The sequence below is a fragment of the Rhea pennata genome, chromosome 8, assembly GCF_028389875.1.
Source record: "Rhea pennata isolate bPtePen1 chromosome 8, bPtePen1.pri, whole genome shotgun sequence".
NCBI lineage: Eukaryota > Metazoa > Chordata > Aves > Rheiformes > Rheidae > Rhea > Rhea pennata.
Genome location: NC_084670.1, coordinates 18,710,895 through 18,728,792, shown reverse-complemented (window position 1 = coordinate 18,728,792; position 17,898 = coordinate 18,710,895). Strand labels below are relative to the sequence as shown.

The window sequence follows — 17,898 nt, the reverse complement described above, 5'->3', positions numbered from 1 at the left end:
TCAATTAATGTGCAGCAACTACTATTTTTTTTCTTTTGAAAAAGTGTATATTGTTTTGTTTTAGCTAATTTCATATGGTTGATTTCACTGACCTACCTGGTTCTGGAAAGCAGTTGCTTAAATAGTAGAATTTCTTCATTAATATGTTTTGAAACAAAAAATGATACATCTGTTTTTGGAGTGTTAGGAAAAAACGTGAAACAGAGTGTGTGTTTACAGTTTTTCTCAATGTCTTTTAATGATGAAAATTGTGAATTTCCATTATTGCTAGTTTTAGTTAAAAGGTCATAGAACAAAGTTCTTCTGGATAATGCATAAAACACTTCTTGATTTTAGGGAACTTAGATTTTTTTCCCCTGGATGAGAAAATGAAATTGAATTTTGTCGGATCCTGCTGCACATTTTTTTTTTTTTTTTTTTGGCACTTTGCTTCTTTTCTGAGGAAACTTTTTCCAGTGTTCTGGAAGATATTATGGACTTCTAAATGAAATGGACTTTACTGATGTTTTTCTGTTTTGCCTTTTGGAATTGGTTTGTTTTCTCTTTTCTGCCCTCTTTTGTAGTTTTCTTATAAAATTATTTTTTCATTAAATCTTTGGCAACATACAAGCATCATCTGATACAAAATCTAAGTAGTTCTTTGAGGTTATGGGCTGGTCGGTTGGATGTTACCTGAACAGAAGAGATAGCAGTATGAAAAAGTATTGAAATTTGTTTGTCTTTTGGCTCAGATTCTGTTTTGGGCATCACTGATAGACGAAAACTATTAGTCCTGAGGGCTTCTATTGTAATCACTCTGGTGACTTTGATTTCTTGGATTCATGTGTCTGTTGGTATCTCTGTTATCAGTTTAATGCATCAGAAATGAAACTAAATCTTTGCAGATTTTAAACAGACACCCTCCTTTTGGAAACCAGATAAAAGAATCTGTGTTGCATCTTCCAAAATATGAACTTGACATTGAACAGGTAAATGCTTTTGTATTTATGTTTTTATTCTGATGATACTTAAGTATTACTAAATGAAAGGGCAAATACTGCTTTTAAGAAATCTTGAGCCTTCACTAACAGAAGATACACAATGTCATGGCTGCCTTCCATCTTAGCGTGTATAATGAAATTCTTAGATATCAAAGGAGAGCTTTGAAATGGACATTCCCTGTAAACATCAGATTTTCTTTTTTGTTGTTGTTCCTTATTCTTGTTAACATTTTGTAGTAAAGAGAAGTAAACATTTTAGTTTTATATGTGAATTTGAGAGTTCTCTTCTGTCTTAAAAAAAAAAAAAAAAAAAAAAAAGAAAGAAAAGAAAAAGAGCCAGATAAGTATCAGTGTAAATTTACTAAAGAAACATTAACTGATGTTTATCTTTATGCCATATTTAGGAATATATAAAAACAGTAGATGATTATATTAAACTAGCTGGCACCATTTTAAAGGAAAGATGTAATATGATGGTCCAACCACATGTGTAATGGGAAGCTTTGGGGTTCTGCTACGTATTCTCTCCTCATCTTTGAGCAAGTCGCATAGATACTGTGCCTCAGTTTTCTGAAATACCAAATCTGAAAAGTAACCTTCAAGTCTTTAATGAAGTTGGTGCAAAATGAAGCCACCTCTGAAGTTAGAAAATTTTTTAAAAACCATTTGATATATGTGTGAAATAACTTCTATTGTTACAACAGTCCTGTTTTAGTTTGTTATTTGACATAACATCAGACAAGTAACTCTAAAGTTATTTTCAGAAGAAAGGTTTAATAATGATAAAAAAATTCATAAATGTTGTAATGGCAGAAATTTTCTTCTCATTCTCTATCAAAAATACCTTATTTTCTTTTTTCATATTTCTCTCTGCACTGAATAGAGGATTTTTTTCAGAGGCTTGGGGTAGACCATCTTTCATTCTCAAAACTTAGTCAGAATTAATATACCAGCTATGCTCAATAGCTGATATAGTATAAAAATATCTGAGCCAAGAAATAAAAATTGCACAACAAATTGAGCAAGTTGAGCTTTTGTGTTTCTGTCAACAGTTAAAAAATTATGAATTTATGTATTACTTTGCACATTTTAGCAGTTATGTCTTTTTATATGTCATTTTTTCCTAGCTTGCAAAATACAGTGATACGTTGGCTGAAATCTTAGTAACCATCAGACTAACAAACTTTGAACAGCTGCAGACAAAGAGAACTGCACCAGACTTTCACTATGTAACATTGGTCATAGGAGATGCTGACAATCGAGTCCTTTTTAAACAGAAAATCATGTATGTATGATCAAGGTTTTTTTTGCTCACATCTTTAAAGACTTTTGGGTTTTAATCCTTTCTCTGTTTTGCACCTTTTGCAATATTTTCTATTGATGCTGAATGGTACAAAACTATTTATTATCCCATAACATTTTCTAGTCGTTCTGTTATCATCTAAAATGCTACACAAGATTCAATGTAAGGAAAATCATACTGGTGTGCTTGTCAGTACAACGAGTATGTATAAATGTCTGCAGCAGTCTGATGTTGTATTACGGAAGTCATAATCGATTTCCACATGAACGCAGAAGATGTAAAATACCTATTAAAATGATGCATTCTCGGATTGTTACTTATACTTATTAGATGGATTTATTTAATCCTATCATATTGTTGAGACTATTTTTCAGTCAGATATGGAATTAAATTCTCCAGGTGGATAAGCTATGCTTGGAGCAAATGGGAAAAGGGAAAAAACATTTCTTTCAGCTGCATGACCTGTGCCTGAGCTCTCGCCAAATTCTGGCACTTTTGGAAGAACTGAAACTGAACTTGCAGGATCCTGACTCTCTTAGGACCACAGGTCATGTTTTATTAGAAGGTTGTTCGTAGGCCACTTGCCAAGCAAAATCCAAGAACCAAAGTCGAATAAAGGCTCTTTTACTAGGTTTTTAACACCAGTGGTACCATAGTATACAATCTTGTTTTTCATTGACCACATGTAATAGAAGTTTACTGATACATTACAGGGATTCTGTCTTGCTGAAAACTGGAAATTGGACTAAGAAAATTGAAGTGAAAAGAGCTGCTAAATCAGAGGACTTCAGTATAAATTTAATTAGTTCTGATTATGGTAGGTTAATTGATACGCTTTTAAGTTTAAAAAAAACTGCATAAGGATTTCAAATAAATTATTCAAACAGTATATCAAAGCAAAAATAAAATTAAATGATCTGGAAACAAAGTTATATTTATTGGTTTTATTTTGTTGAGTATTAGCTAACTGTCCTAACTACAAATCTGTGTCATTTAGTAGCATGCTAATAGATTAGGAAACATCAAAACAGTTATTAGGAGATAGAATTTTGTTCTGCTGATACAAGTTAGGATTATCTTTTGCCCTTCGTCTTCAAAGAGGTTATACCTGCTGGAAGATAATTCAATCAGCTGTCTAGGTTACTTGTGTTGAGAAGAGCTGTCTTTATCAACCTCTAGACTCTGCATTGTGACATAAAGTTACTAGATGAGTATCCATCCATTTCAGTAGCAAGAGATTTCTGCAATGGAAAACTTTGTGCCTTCACTTATGTAGATTTAACTATTAGTCAATGTCAGTTTTTCTGGAACTGAAGCTACTGCAGCAGATGTGGGGAGAGGGTGATGACCTTGAAATACAGACTTGTGCAATACAATTGAAAAATGGACTGGCTGTATTAAATTCTGCCATCATGCCCCACCTGTAAAGAGGGTTGCTACATGCTAGATGAAATGAAGTATATGTGTTATTTACGTGATGAACTTTAAGAATATTATAGTATCCTGGCCTAGGAGAAACATCTGTACTCCTACAGTTAAACCTGTGGCTCAGGAAGAAAGGAGTGTTTTCTTCAACTGGAAATAAATAAAAGAATTCCTTTTTCTACTACTTGTCTATCTACAAGCCGTACTGAGTTCAGAAAAACTCAATAAAACTGTTAATTTCTCTCAAATTGTCCCATTTGTAACTTAAGTTATTTTAAAAGTGGGACTTCCTAGCCTCTGTTTAGTTTAAAGTCTGCTCCTGTTCCAGATGTGAGGGAAATGCTGTCTGTTTTTCCAGCAATGTTATTTGCCTAATAAAAGGTAATTTTCCTACAAACAGCATCTCTCGTAGTCTCATATGAATCTTGGTTTAATTATCTAAGACTAGAAATATCAACATTCAACTTTGGAAGTGCTGTCAACATCTTTGTTTTATTCCTTTGAAAATGCAGAGCTACTAATACTCCGATAAAGCAGGTTATAGTACAATTTTATAGTGAGAACTGGATCAGCAATTCAAAGCCAGAGATAATCCTAGTTCTAAAACAATACAAATATATGTATGTATGTTAAAGGGACTAGTGTATACTATGTAGTATAGCTAAATTACTCATGTAGGAACCATGGCTTTAATTTCTGAAAATATGTGGGTTTTTTAAATTGTAAAGAACTCATTAGTATAATAGCTTGCTTTTAATGGTACATTATCTTAACAAATTTCTATGGTCTTTTAATAAACATTTATATGCTTTCTTAAACCTTTTACAAAAGTGAATTTAATACGTAATTTAGAAACGTTTCACAGCCATTTTAAATATTTTTGGCTTTTTTCAAAGTTGGCCTTGATATACAGCAAGCATATACAGCATTTTACTTAGGACCAAAAACGCTGGGAAATAAAGTGATTATAAATCAAAAACTGAAAGCTGATTCTTCACTTGATACGTATCCTGGCTCATCACAAAGACTGCCAGCAGCAAAAATAAATACAGGTAAACAATAAGATCACAATATCCAGCTAGTACTGAAATCAAAAGAAATTTGAATTTCTCTTTCAGTAGAGAGCTAGGTCTTTATTTATTCCTACTGTTTCTTTCTCAAGTACAAGAAGAATATAATGCTACTGCTTCAGCTTTTCAAGTACTGCAGTGCATTTCTTTGATGAATTTGAACATAAGAAAAAAATGTCTCATATCACATACTACTTCAGTTTGGGTTTGATGGAAGTGCATCTGTTTTTCAGTATGATTGGTTAATTTCTTGCCAATTTGACTGTCTGAGCAGCTGGAACATTGCTGAGGATGACAGTCTTTTGGCACCCAGATTACTATAGCCCCTTTTCTGCTGAATTAGGTACTTTCAACAATAAATATGAAATTAAAAATGAGCATTTCTGCATTATATTAATCTAGGAGGCAGATCTAAACAAGAGATTACCTACAGGAACTATGGGAACCGAGAATGCAACCATCACTGTAAAAATAAAGATGTGTGTGGACATGACTGCTGTGAGTTTCATTAAACCTATTGTTTCTGTCACTTTGAGATGAGTATAATGCAGAATAGTCTATTAATACCAATGTCTGCATTAACCAAAGCTGTGCAAGCAAGCGAGTCAAGCTTAAGCTGTTGCTATAATAGTCGTAAAAGTAATAATAAAACATTTTATTACACTTCTATTAAGGTTATGATTAATGTTTTTTGGAACATCTAGCATATGATTTAAGAGCATTGTCACATTTTTATATGTGTATGAGTATGTTAAATATTTAGCTTTCAATATAAGATGCTAAGCTTAGTGGCAAAGTTTCCAGTGATTAGAAAAATGATTTGTCCCTCCTAAACAACTCTTAGGATCTTTTTAATTCCTTTATTCAGGTAAAACTGGAGTGCCTCCAAAGTCAGAGATGAAGGGAGATTCAAAGTTTTCTTTGTACCTATCTGATTTAAGAAGCAGGAACTCAATTTCGTCTGTACCCCCAGTAAAACGATTAAAGGTTTATTTGAGTAGAGTCAGCCATTAAATAGATTTATTTTTATCTTTTATGTTTTTGTATGTGTTTATTGCTGGAGAGCATTTCATAACTAAAGAACATGCAAATATGTCTCTTCTGTGTGGAGTGCGAACAGCAAAGAAGCACATAAGTACTACAGGCCTGATAATCCACGAAAGGTTCAGCTGCTAATTGAAACACTTCCAATAGTATGCTTCTTTACAAGTACTGTGGTTTTATTTGATGGGTTATGGTGGGTGAGCTACAGAGGCATAGTTGGAAGATACTGTAACCTCGTTTTGCCAGAATGTCTAAAATGAAAACAAATTGTGATATCCATGAGAATGTTACTATCTTTTTGCATTGACACTGAGATCTGCATGATTATGAAAAGAAAGTAACCTTTTTAGTTTTTAAGCTCTGAAAGATTTCAAAGCAATGTAGTGTTAAACTAGTCTTTTCTGCAGCAACAGTGGTATTTCAGATTTTGGAGTGTTTTATTTCCTCCTCACAGGACTTTTTGCCGTAGAAAATGAATTAGCCAATAGCTAATAGAGGAGAAATGCAGTTAGCAATAACCAGTCTGACCTTGCCAAGGTACTTGAATAGCACTGAAGAAGTCTGTAATTCAAGTCTTTTAACTTATTCCATCAGATAACTAGATAGCAGAAAGAGATTATGTATGATTTTTAAAAATATGCTAGTTTGACGCAATGTTAATGATATTATTCAGAGCATTAAAAAAAACACTTCAATATGTATATGTCTTGTCACTTACAATAATGTCTTCTTTAGGTGCAGATGTTAAATCAGCCTCAAAATCTGGATCTCAAACAATTTGTTTTTGCACCCAAATCTTTGATGCCAGCATTGCCAAGGTACTACGAATTAAAAAAAAAAAAAAAAAAAAAAAAAAAAAAAAAAAAAAAAAACTTAACTGTTGAAACTTAACATCTTAGCTAAAAACTGTATTCTGAATCAAGTTAGTTTCTGTTGCAACTTGAACTGTTTCACTGATACGTCATTGTTTTTCTTTAAAAGGCCTGACAATAAACTGTCGTCTTTATCACCTTCAGTGGATCAAGAAGATGATGTAAATATCTTAGGAAGATCTCAGAAACAGCTGCAATCCTGGAATTATGGCAAGAGTAGTAAGCTATTGTTAATATTTAGAATTACAGTTTTCACTATTTGGATTTGCATGTACTTTGTAAACTGATACTTGTTGAAATAACTGCAACCAGTGTAGCATTGTAGAACACCAAATATATAGGGAAATAACTGCACTTAGTTGGCTTTCCTTTTTATGTCAGTAGGATTTGCAAGTGCAGGGCTAAACCTCTAAATGTTCCTTAAAAAAAAAAAAAAAAAAAAAAAAAAAAAAAAAAAGTAATGATTAATTCTGATACATTAAAGTCCAAATCTACAAATACTTCTTGTAAGGTATGACAGTAATGTATTTCTACTGAAGCTAGTAGGTTAAATACCTGAGGTATTTTATCCCTATATTCATTCCTTCTCACTTTTACTGGAAAAAGTGAGACAGAAACATTTTTTTTTGTAGTTGACAAAATGTGACCATTCTGTAACTAAATTATAATATAATACAACATCTCTATCTGGAAAAAAATCTTTTTTTCTTAGGCTGGAAATGATATAAAAGTTGCTGTGTTTGCAGTTAAAACTGTCAGTCTTCATTATCAGTTTTTCTGTTTGGAGTTAATTGTTTTTATGTTTGGGATTAAAACAATCAGTCTTCATCAGTATAATATTCTGCCTTACTGCATACCCTTTGCCATTTGACTGTAGATAGATATGAGTCAGATTCCTTTATGTTTTCAGTGATCTTTAGTGAAATAGGTGGTAGCTCCAGTATTTCTACATGATAACTAGATGTGAGATACACTGTGTTGAGATAAATTGATACATTGTTTAGTTAATTCATGCTGCCTTAAGCTTTGGCAGCTATACTGTATCATTTCATTTTTATTTCATATTTTGGGGAGAAAACTGCAATCTTATTTCTTTAAAACTTTAGATTTTCTTTTCCTACTTGTTTTCCTGCAATATTAGCTATCTAGCTGTAAGGACCATTGCATAGTCATACCATCAGTTCATCTGAAGGAACCAGTTAGTGTATGAATAGACATAAGAATAGACATAAGAATAAATTCACAGGAAGACAGATGGATATTCCAATATAGCTATAAATTGTACTCAAGAACATATTGAGGTAAATCATATAGTATTACTGGAATATAGTAGATATTGTGACTAAAAACCATCTCTGTTGGATAGAAGCAGAAAAACTGAACTTGGTCATGTTTGATTGGACCAGCTACCTTAAAAAAAAAAAAAAAAAAAAAAAAAAGCACCAGAAATGATTGTAACAGTGAGATATGCTTTCTTGTTATTTTATAGGATCAACTGTATCTATAATATGGTATCTTTCTATTCCATATTCAAACAAAAAAAATAATAAAAAGCAAGGAATTAAGAATATGCTATGAAATTTAGTAACCTAAACTTGTAGTTTATTTTAAAGTATGTGTGTTTATGTTTATGCAATAATGCACCATGTTAACTCTGCATGCCCAAAATGACAATAGCAGGGCCCTCCTGGTATTGCCAGTGTCTGTGGAATGTGGATTTGAGCTTGCTCTACTCTCTCTGGTGAAAGGGAGATCTGGATCAGGGTTTCTCAGTCAGATTAGGTCTTGGGCAACAGAATGAAGATTCCAGCATAGTCTAGTACTGGAGAGAAGTATGCAGAGGAGAAAGGGAAAAAAAATGAGTAAAGAGAATTGGATTGGTAATGATGAGAAAGAAAACAACCAGTTGAAGGGAAAGGGAGTAGGTGAGGAAGCAGGAAAATTCTTTGCACCAGAAAATTTTTTTTTTTTTAATATTATCACTTATTAATTAGGAATTTTAACCATAATGTTTGAATACGTGTTTGTCATTATTAGTTCTTAGGCACTGGATGGTATGAGAGGAAGACAATGAATTAACATTTAGAATGATCTGGAAAACATTGTGAAGAGGATAAAGGACTGAATTAAAGTATTAAACTTAGAATCAAACAATGGTTCTGACAAAACAAAAGAAGGAAATTGCAATGATTGAAATGATTTATATAACCTTGTTTACTAGGCTCTACAGTGAAGAAAACTATTTTTTAAAAGTAATGCTGAGGAGAAAGTTAATACATGGCAATCCTTTTAACAGCTTGAACAAGTGATCTTAAAAACACAGTGCAGTTTTTGTTTTACTTGTGCATTATAAATGTATTACAGATTTGTCTTGGAAGCATTCAATGTCTGTGAGTCAGAAAAGCCAAGAGACAATGTCATCAAAAAAAAATCTTAAAGAATCTTTAATGCATAACTTGACTGATACCGATAAAAGCAGATCCTGGTTTTCAGAGGCTTTGAATGTGAACTTTGAATTAGGAAATGATGTTTGGGATGATTTTGATGATGAGAATTTACTATTTGCTAGCAGCTTTTCCAGTAGAGATTTAGGTAAGGTTATTGTGACAAAACATTTTTTTTTCTACTTATAAATTCTTCTAACACTAACAAGTGTTAGATATTTGGATAATTTACATACTATTATTTATGGAATTGCATAAAATACTTGCAAGGATTTTTGACTGTTTTGACTGTTTTTGAAACTGTGACTGAATTTTTGAAACTTTCATTCTTACATGGTACATGGAACTGTTCATCTTGAAATTACAGATGAACGTGAACCACTTTGCCAGTTTACAAGAAGCAAAGCCACAAGTAACATCTCAAAAGAGTAAGAATTATATGGAATTTATTATGTTTTAACTCAGTTAAAAGTAATATCTATAGTTGATATGTGTCAGTATAATTAGATATATAAAAAGTTGTTCCTGAAATTTTAAAGATGTTGGGAACAGAGGAACTGTAATGTAACCTGTAAAAATGAGAGAAATTTCAACTTTAAAAAGATGTGAATTGCTAAATGATTTGAAAATAATTTTTACTTGAGTGTGGATAGAAATAAATTGAGAATTCTGAACTGAAAATAAACCACTGTGCACTTTTGTGAAAATATTTATTCTGCTTGATATGTTCAGTTCTTGCACATTACAAGATGAGACCAATTCCCAGAATTCAATTGTTTCTGTGTTCAATGGCCCATCAAAAGGGAAATTGGCTGTACAGAGTGGAAATATAAATGTGGTGAGTAAAAACTGTATATAAAACTTTTTCCTATATTAAAATTAGTTAATTTCATTATCTCCTATTTACTGTATCTGACTCCTGAATCAGTTTAGACATGTTGAGTTTATGAACCTCTCTGAATTTTCCAAATAATCAACTACCATGCATTTTGAGTTCAGAGTGATAATTATGATAAGAAGAAACAAGACTTGAATGTACTTCATACAAAATCTTTCACTTCAATTCACTTTTATATAGAACAATTTCAAAACTGCTTACTCAGTTTAGCTGTGACTCTGCAAATCATGCATGTGCTTAGACCATGTCAACTACTGTAATCTCAGTCTAAATACCTGTACTATATAATACATCAGTTTAGCAATTTCTCTTTCAGTTAGTTATTTTAACTATACATACTTTGTAACATTTACATTGCAGTTCAGTTTTCAAGGAAAAGAACATTCAAATCCTTCACAAGAGTTCAAAAACATACAGTGTTCTTCAAGCTCAGAAATAATCCCAGATTCTTCTAAATTCAGTAGGAAAGGGGATTTTTTTATTTGCACAAGAGAACAAGAAAAAGAAATGGATCCCAGGTAATACAAAATAATTTGTATATATTTTAGTGTTATGTCAGTGCTCAAGTGCTTAGTTCTTTGTGGGACTTTGGCCTTTAGGCAATGTATTAGTTTATAGCAAATTAACTTTAAAATGATTAATTCTCACTGTAATAGTAGCAATTAATTTTTCTTAGAAAGGAAAAGATTTAAAATTATTTTATTTGTCCTGATATCTGTTGGTTATATTTTATGTAATGTTTCTGATTCCATAGATTTTGATGTACAATGTATAACTTACTGTTTTTTATTTGCTTAATTTTCATTAGCTATCTTCTTGATGATGAAACCAATGATCTCAAGCCCTTTCTTGGAATATTTGATGACATTTTTTAAAACATAAAGTATATTGCAAGTGCTGAAAAAAAATTATAGTCATTTTTTCCAGAGTGAAGCATTCAGAGGCAGTTCAGAGAATTTGTTTTCTGTTGTATAACTGTTTATTAAGGGATAGTTTGCTGCACGGAGTAGATAATAAAAATTGATGTCTCATTTATGGAATTCTAATTATATGATTTCATTTTGACAAGTATTTAAATCTTTGTTTGTTGACTTTACTGTTTTCAGGATTACAGAGAAAAAATATTGGAGTGTGCCAATAAGAGAGAATAGTTCTCAAACTAAGGGATTTTTTTAAGGGATTTTTATAGATAAAGTAAAATCATATAAGAGAAGATAATCTGTTTGTTACATGACACAGCTTATTTTTAAATGAATGCAATGTTTTCCTCACGTATTTCTTAAGCTTTTTGTTTTTAATTACGTATGTCAGTTCTTTTAATACTGAGTTTTTCATAATACTGATTGTATGTAAAATAATTAGATTTACAGGTAGAAATAATAGAATAGTTAAGTTGTCCTAGATTGTTTTTCTTTTGATAATGTTATCCAAATTTTAATGAAAAAAGTGTAACTTCCTTCATGCAGATATGTTTCTAGGTTCTAAGCAAATCAGTTGTAAAATGTCTATAAACAATATTGTGAAGTTGTGCTTAGCTGTTCACTTTGATATCTGAGGTCATAAAATGGACATTTATGCATCCCAGTACAGATGGAGGCAATCAAGTATTGGATCTGGCTATCTTTTTACAGCCTCGGTGTTTCAACAGTAGAGCTTGCAAGTCAATGGGCAGAAAAATATATTGCCTAAAATCCATATGAATAGAATGTTAAATTTCACTGTTAATTATTCAAAATGTGTGGCATTAAAAAGTCAGAAATCACACATGGAGCTTTAGCTGTCTGTCCTTTCAACATTGTTTGTAGTGTAATCAAATGCAACTGTATTTTGTTGTACTACATGGTTGTTTATTTCTCAGCTAATACTATTTTATTTTACACTTACATTTCTTTATAGCTTTTATTTCCTTTATGATACAGCTCTTTTCCAGATAATGTAAGAATGGCCTGGCACAAGCAGCCTCAATACTAGGCCGATCCATAATCTTTTGCCTATGTATGTTCCAGCAGACCCAAGTTTATAACTCACTTTGCTGTATCTCATATGTTTTATTACATCTAGAAGTTAGCATGTCAGAGCTCTTATAGTCTCATCCCTCCTTTACTTGACCCATTAGTTCTGATTGGCTATTTCTAGACTTTGAAATTGAAAACAACCTGATACTGAAGTAAGATGGTTCTACCCCTGCATCTTTGTGTGCACAGAAAGAGACCCAAGCAGACATATCAGATGGAAACCATTACATAACCAACAGGTGTACAGTCTGGTTCATTTAGGAAGCAAGACCTGAGGACCTGAAATCCTTGTTTCCTTTCAGTATCTGTGATATCATAGGTTGTGGTAGCACTGAAGATCGCTCGTTGTGGTCTTTAGGTAGCATTGAAAATATTTTTAAACCCTGCATGTGCACTTGAATGCGTATGATGCTTAGAGTTCTGCTTTAAGTTAATTAAACAAATTTACAGCCATTCAGCTGCCTCTGGACAGGTTCATTTGCTGGCTCCCAGGCATCAGTTCTGATATTCAGTTCCTCTCATGCTTTGAAAAACAGTCAGTCAGTAACAGGAGCTACTGCCTGCTTTTCATTTTAGAGTTGCCTCTCTCATTTCTTGATCATGTTTTTGCAAATATCCTTTCTGCTAGAATAGAAGAGAGCAAAGTTAACATCTTTGTCTTCTTCTAAATAAAAACAGCACAAATATCTGTGATCAACCAGACCAGGAGCCACCTCCTAATTAGTTTCTAGGGTCAGCTTTGCTGTCCATTTTTCCTGTCAAGGAAATCCATATTGCATTGAACAAAGGACTGTTTAATAGTATTGTCTATAATAAAAAATGTGTCTTTCCCTTGATTGAAGAGACAAGACGCATCAAATACAAAATAATCCTTTCCAGGATGTTACCAGAACTGTGAAATTTGTCAATGATCAGTCATGATGCAGATTTATCTTGGTCTCAGTCAAACTGGCAATTTCACATAATTTTACTAATGTATTACCTGTGAGTAAAAATAGCCCCTACACTGTCCTGGAAAAGTCAGGTTTTGTCTCTATGAAGGATACATGAGTCAGACACTTTTTGTGTTTCTCTTGCTACTGGTCAAACGTGATGCTGTCTGGAAGCTTCTATTCTCTGTGAAAACCACCTGTAGGAAAACTCTGTCCAAATGGGCTCCTGCTTGCAGAGTTGGTCCTTACTAAGCAGTGTCCTCTGGGCTTCAAGAAACAGAAGGGTAAGGGTCTCATGGCCTGCTCTCTTCTGGGCATTTCTGGCCCTGGATTGTGTGCATAGGAGAAAACAAATTCTGAAATATTTCTTCTTCAGGTACAGACACGACTCTAGTTCTAGCCTTGGATGGACTCAACTAATAATCCCTTCCAGTTTTCATTGACTATATCTGCGTCCACCTACTAATAAAACATCTTATACACAAAAAGTTGAAAAGAGTTTTCAGCTACCTAGATATAGGGGTTATTTTATATGCCTTAGAGAATCTTTCCTTATCTCCATCTGCCTTCCCAGAAGACCACAGGTCTCCCATAAGGAGATGTTCCAGGTACCTGAGGGCATCTAAAATGACACTGGATGCTTTGTTTAAGCAGCTGACTCACTCCCTGGTGCCTGAATGCATGCACGAAGTTTCTTCAATCCATAGTTTATATTACATAGCATTTTTTAATTGCCTCTGTGTTCTTTCCATGGGGTTTTAGCTTGCAGCAGCTAATTGAGCTGTTCCTCAGCATCTCCAAATTTGTCAAAGGATTTTTACACAGCAGCACAAAGCTGAGCTTCAAATATTGGAGACTAAGAGGGGGAAGGGAAGGAAACAATTTATATAATCTCAATTTGAGCTGAAACTCCTGACTTTCCAAAACCTTAGTCATCTGCCGGTTGTTCAGGCATCACTCACAATCCAAACAGACTTGTAACATCAGCCATTACACTTTCTGCTGTTACTCTGCATGAAGCTTCTTCCTTTGTGGTTAAAGGTTCTGAAATGTGAGGCACTGACTGTCGTGGAAGTGGATTGTGCTTAGGTCTTCATAAAAATGAATAGGGTAAGTTTCTATTTCTCTGCACTAAATATGTACCTTCTCAGTTTGGAGATGTTTTTACATCTCCAATACACTTAAAATGTATTTCTATTTTTCTGACAAATATTTTTGTAATTTATATAATGTCCAGAGTGTAGCTGACATTGTTGTCACTTTTGCTTCAATTTTTAGCATAACCTAAATATAACTAGTTATTTTTAGTCAGTTTTGTGGTAGGTTTATATTTAGACTTTTACCTCAAATAGAAGTATCTTTGAAGTTATGTTATTTTCCTCTTAAAGTTTTCCCCAGTGCAAACATTTAATAATCATTACTGGGTTTCTTCAAGGTTTAGACTGATTACTTTTCTGATACTGTATTCAAGCACTTTCTTATGTTTTCTTTCCTCTTCAGATCCACTTGCTTTTCCATATGCTGTTCACCAATGGCATATCCCCCATTCTTTGAGTAATATCCTGGATTTCTATCTGCAATACACTGACATTCATCTTGCTTTTAAAAGGCTTTAATTTCCAATTTGATCTGTATTCAGAACACATGATAATAAATGCATTTCAGTGCTTTCAAGACTGTTTGGAATACTTTTGAGCTAGTTTAGTAGATCACTTCCTGACTGTTTCTCAGTAAATCAGCAATCCTATATCATACTTGGGAAGTAACAACAAATATTGACAACATATTACAGTTCTCTGAAGATATGTCTTTTTAGTGTTGTTGTGTCCTTATAGTGATGTTAAACCTCCAGTACAAAAACATATTTTTCTAGAGAAAAGAGCTTTATTTGACATTATTGTTTTACTTCATTATTCATATTTATTCTATAACTCTTTAAAATCTAAATCCCTTTCAGAAAACCAATTTGAAAATATTTATATGTACTGAAGTGTTCTCTATTTCAAGAGAAAGAAAGATTTTTTTTCATATGGTACAATCATTTTTTGTTCAATTTTTTGAGTTATAGAAGTTGAAAGATCAACAGTGATAACCATAATATGTCTCTGTGACAGTAATTAATTGCAACTACATAATGACTATACTTCAAAACTAGTACAGACAGAAAGAGCAAATTGATTGCAATATTAGGAAAAAAAAAGTCATATCTAAATTCTTTTGTGTTAGGTAGGTAACTCACTGTACTACTGCAGTGGTTAGCTCAGCAGTCCTTCTGATCTGCCAAGACCAAATGTACATCCTTGTCATGTCGCAGTTCCATGGCAGGGTGAGATTTAAGTGTGCAGAGTTTAGTTCTCTCCCATCACTATCATCTTATTTCCATGGAAATCAGATGGGCCCAGGCAGCAGCCATGGGTGTCTCTCCACAGATGCTTGATCTGAATGACCAGGGGACCAAAATCCCAGGACATGCAATGGCATGCCCTAAAAGGTAAGTGCAGCTTACCTAGCTATTAAGAGTTGTCTTAACTTTAGTCATTTAACTGAATCATCTTAAGTGATACCCCTAGTTTACCCGAACTCCCTCTTTAGTCACTAGAAGGAGACAGGCACTGTCAGAAGATGGTTCAGATTACAAGTGAGCTGAATTGTTCTGTGATGGAATTCATCAAATTAGGTATGATTAAAAACAACCCCATACAGTTAGTGTGGAGAAGCTGGTATGCTGTAGACTCACAGCCAGGCTCTCTGAATATTACATTTCCTGTGCACAGGAAATGTCAGTTTTTATCCACATAAGGATCCTACGTTTCTGTATAAATTGGACAGTCATATTTCTGTCCAGCAAAAAATGGCTGTGCTCCACTGGCATTGCTGCATGCAGCTTCCTTTCAGATGCTGTCCAGATGATAAAACATACTAATTAAATTCAACAGGACAACATAAGACAATTTCACTAAGCCACTCCCAAGAGATAAAATACAAATTAAAATACGTAAAAAATATTGTTAAGTTCATCTGTATCCTGCGTTTTAATTTTGCATAGAGTTATTAATTGAGTGGCTGAGTTTGAATCAGTGGGATTGAATAAGTAATTCTGGGGATACAGCAGCATGCCATGGTCATTACTCTGGGGAAGATTCTATATAATTTACGTTATAACAATACTGTTTCCCATAATGGAGTAGTGAAAGAAAATCCAATGTGACAAGAAGTCTGATTTTACCATCTTACTCATCTGAATCCCTGTAATAAAATACATGCTCATACCTGCTTTTAATTTAACTTCAACTTTCTTATATGCTTTGTTGTCCTATCGCATATACTGATTTCAGAATACAAACAGAGATCAACTGTATCTGTGCCAAAGAAAATGCAATATGCACTCAAAAACCAGGATCTTCAGAATTGTTAGTAGAAAAATATGTATAGTGTTTAAACATGTTACCAGTCAGACACATTTGTGTATAAGGTAGATTTATAGCATATAAAACACTGCAAATGTATTGTAACATAATTTCAATTGTATGCAGCATGTCTCACATTCATTTTTAATTATGTAGACTTTGTTCATGTATTTGAAAACTTAACAGGTTAAACATTACAGTACAAAAAGTTTGGGTGTATTTTTACTTAGCTATATCTTTATAAAATCGTTATGTGATTAGCTGAGATTTAAAAACTGGTGCTTTTAAAGGTAGTCAGCATGATGATAGAGTGAACAGAAATCAACATATTGAATATGCATCAAAAAAAAATGTTAAAATCAGTCATTTTGTACAATATAAATGTTACTTCTCTAAGGCACCATTATTACAGAATCAATTGTCCCTTTTAAAAGAAAAGGGTATCTTTATCTCTTTACTTCACCCCTTCTGCCTTGATGTAGGAGAAGGAGAGCAGTACCATGTCAGTTGGTCTATTGACTGAATATGCAAATAATATCTATGAAAGCCTGGTTTTCTTCAAGATCCTTTGCTTAACAAGAAAATAGAAAAGGAGGGACTAGTTAGTAAGAGTGAAATTCATTTCCTGCAGAAGACTAAAAAAACATTGAATGTATTGAGGGTTTACGTAACAGAATGATGCACACATTCTGTGCTGATAGTTTGCAGTGATGAAATTCAGAATGACTGAAAAAAGTCTAATACAAAAAGGCCAGTGGGTGCACTGGCTACCATTGTACAGCTGAGATTATAAGGACCACCTCTGCTGAGCTGTGTTGTTATATTTATTCTTTACATCCATATGAGAAAAAGTTGCTGCCACCCTCCAAACTCCTCTGCCTCTGTGATATAACTCCTGATCTCCATGTGCTTTTTGACAGCTAGTTCAGATGGAGAGGTCTGGGGACAAGAACTATCTCCATAAAATGATAGCGACTCTTGCAGAAAGGAAATGTTTGTCCCCTTATCTTTCTGTAGGTGGTGCTGATCACCATTCTTCTTTGCTGTAGCTGTGAAGTAATGGAAAAGCTGCACTACTGTTGACCTGGATTGCCTGTCCCATTCTCAGTGAGTGGTCGCAGTCAGTTAGGGGGAGCTGCTTCCCTAGTACCTTAGTATGCTTTCTGCCAAACTGAAAAACACCTTTATTCTATCCTTTTGGGATGTGCTTTGGAGAGTTTCTGAGCCTGAGTTTCTGACCACCTGATCAGCGGTATGTGGAACTGCTGCACATTTTACAGAAATGCAGTAGATCGGCATTACGGCAGGTTGATGTACTCTGCGTAAACTGGTTGTTTGCTCTTTCCAATGTCATAAAGTGCCCAAGTATGCTAGCAAGGAATTTCTTCCTATATTCGACATACGCTGCATGGAGCTAGCATGTGATAATTATACAGACAATCCTTTTGCTTCGTGTTATATGGCAATTTCTACATTTTAGATCACATGGAGCAAAATGCAAAACAGAC

At 33.5% G+C, this 17,898-nt stretch overlaps 1 protein-coding gene across 1 annotated transcript in view; it reads left to right on the top strand.

Moving 5' to 3' along the window:
• Nucleotides 1-10,924, top strand: part of HFM1 (helicase for meiosis 1) — a 39,707-nt gene extending 28,783 nt beyond the window's left edge. Inside the window, exons 26-38 of the mRNA XM_062580997.1 lie at nt 885-968; nt 2,108-2,265; nt 2,997-3,100; nt 4,605-4,760; nt 5,181-5,276; nt 5,647-5,765; nt 6,558-6,640; nt 6,804-6,913; nt 9,188-9,286; nt 9,506-9,566; nt 9,871-9,976; nt 10,397-10,554; nt 10,845-10,924. Coding sequence (XP_062436981.1) covers nt 885-968; nt 2,108-2,265; nt 2,997-3,100; nt 4,605-4,760; nt 5,181-5,276; nt 5,647-5,765; nt 6,558-6,640; nt 6,804-6,913; nt 9,188-9,286; nt 9,506-9,566; nt 9,871-9,976; nt 10,397-10,554; nt 10,845-10,911 — 1,401 coding nt within the window. The 3' untranslated portion in view covers nt 10,912-10,924. The remainder of the gene's footprint in view (nt 1-884; nt 969-2,107; nt 2,266-2,996; nt 3,101-4,604; nt 4,761-5,180; nt 5,277-5,646; nt 5,766-6,557; nt 6,641-6,803; nt 6,914-9,187; nt 9,287-9,505; nt 9,567-9,870; nt 9,977-10,396; nt 10,555-10,844) is intronic.
• The last annotated feature ends 6,974 nt before the right edge of the window (nt 10,925-17,898 follow it).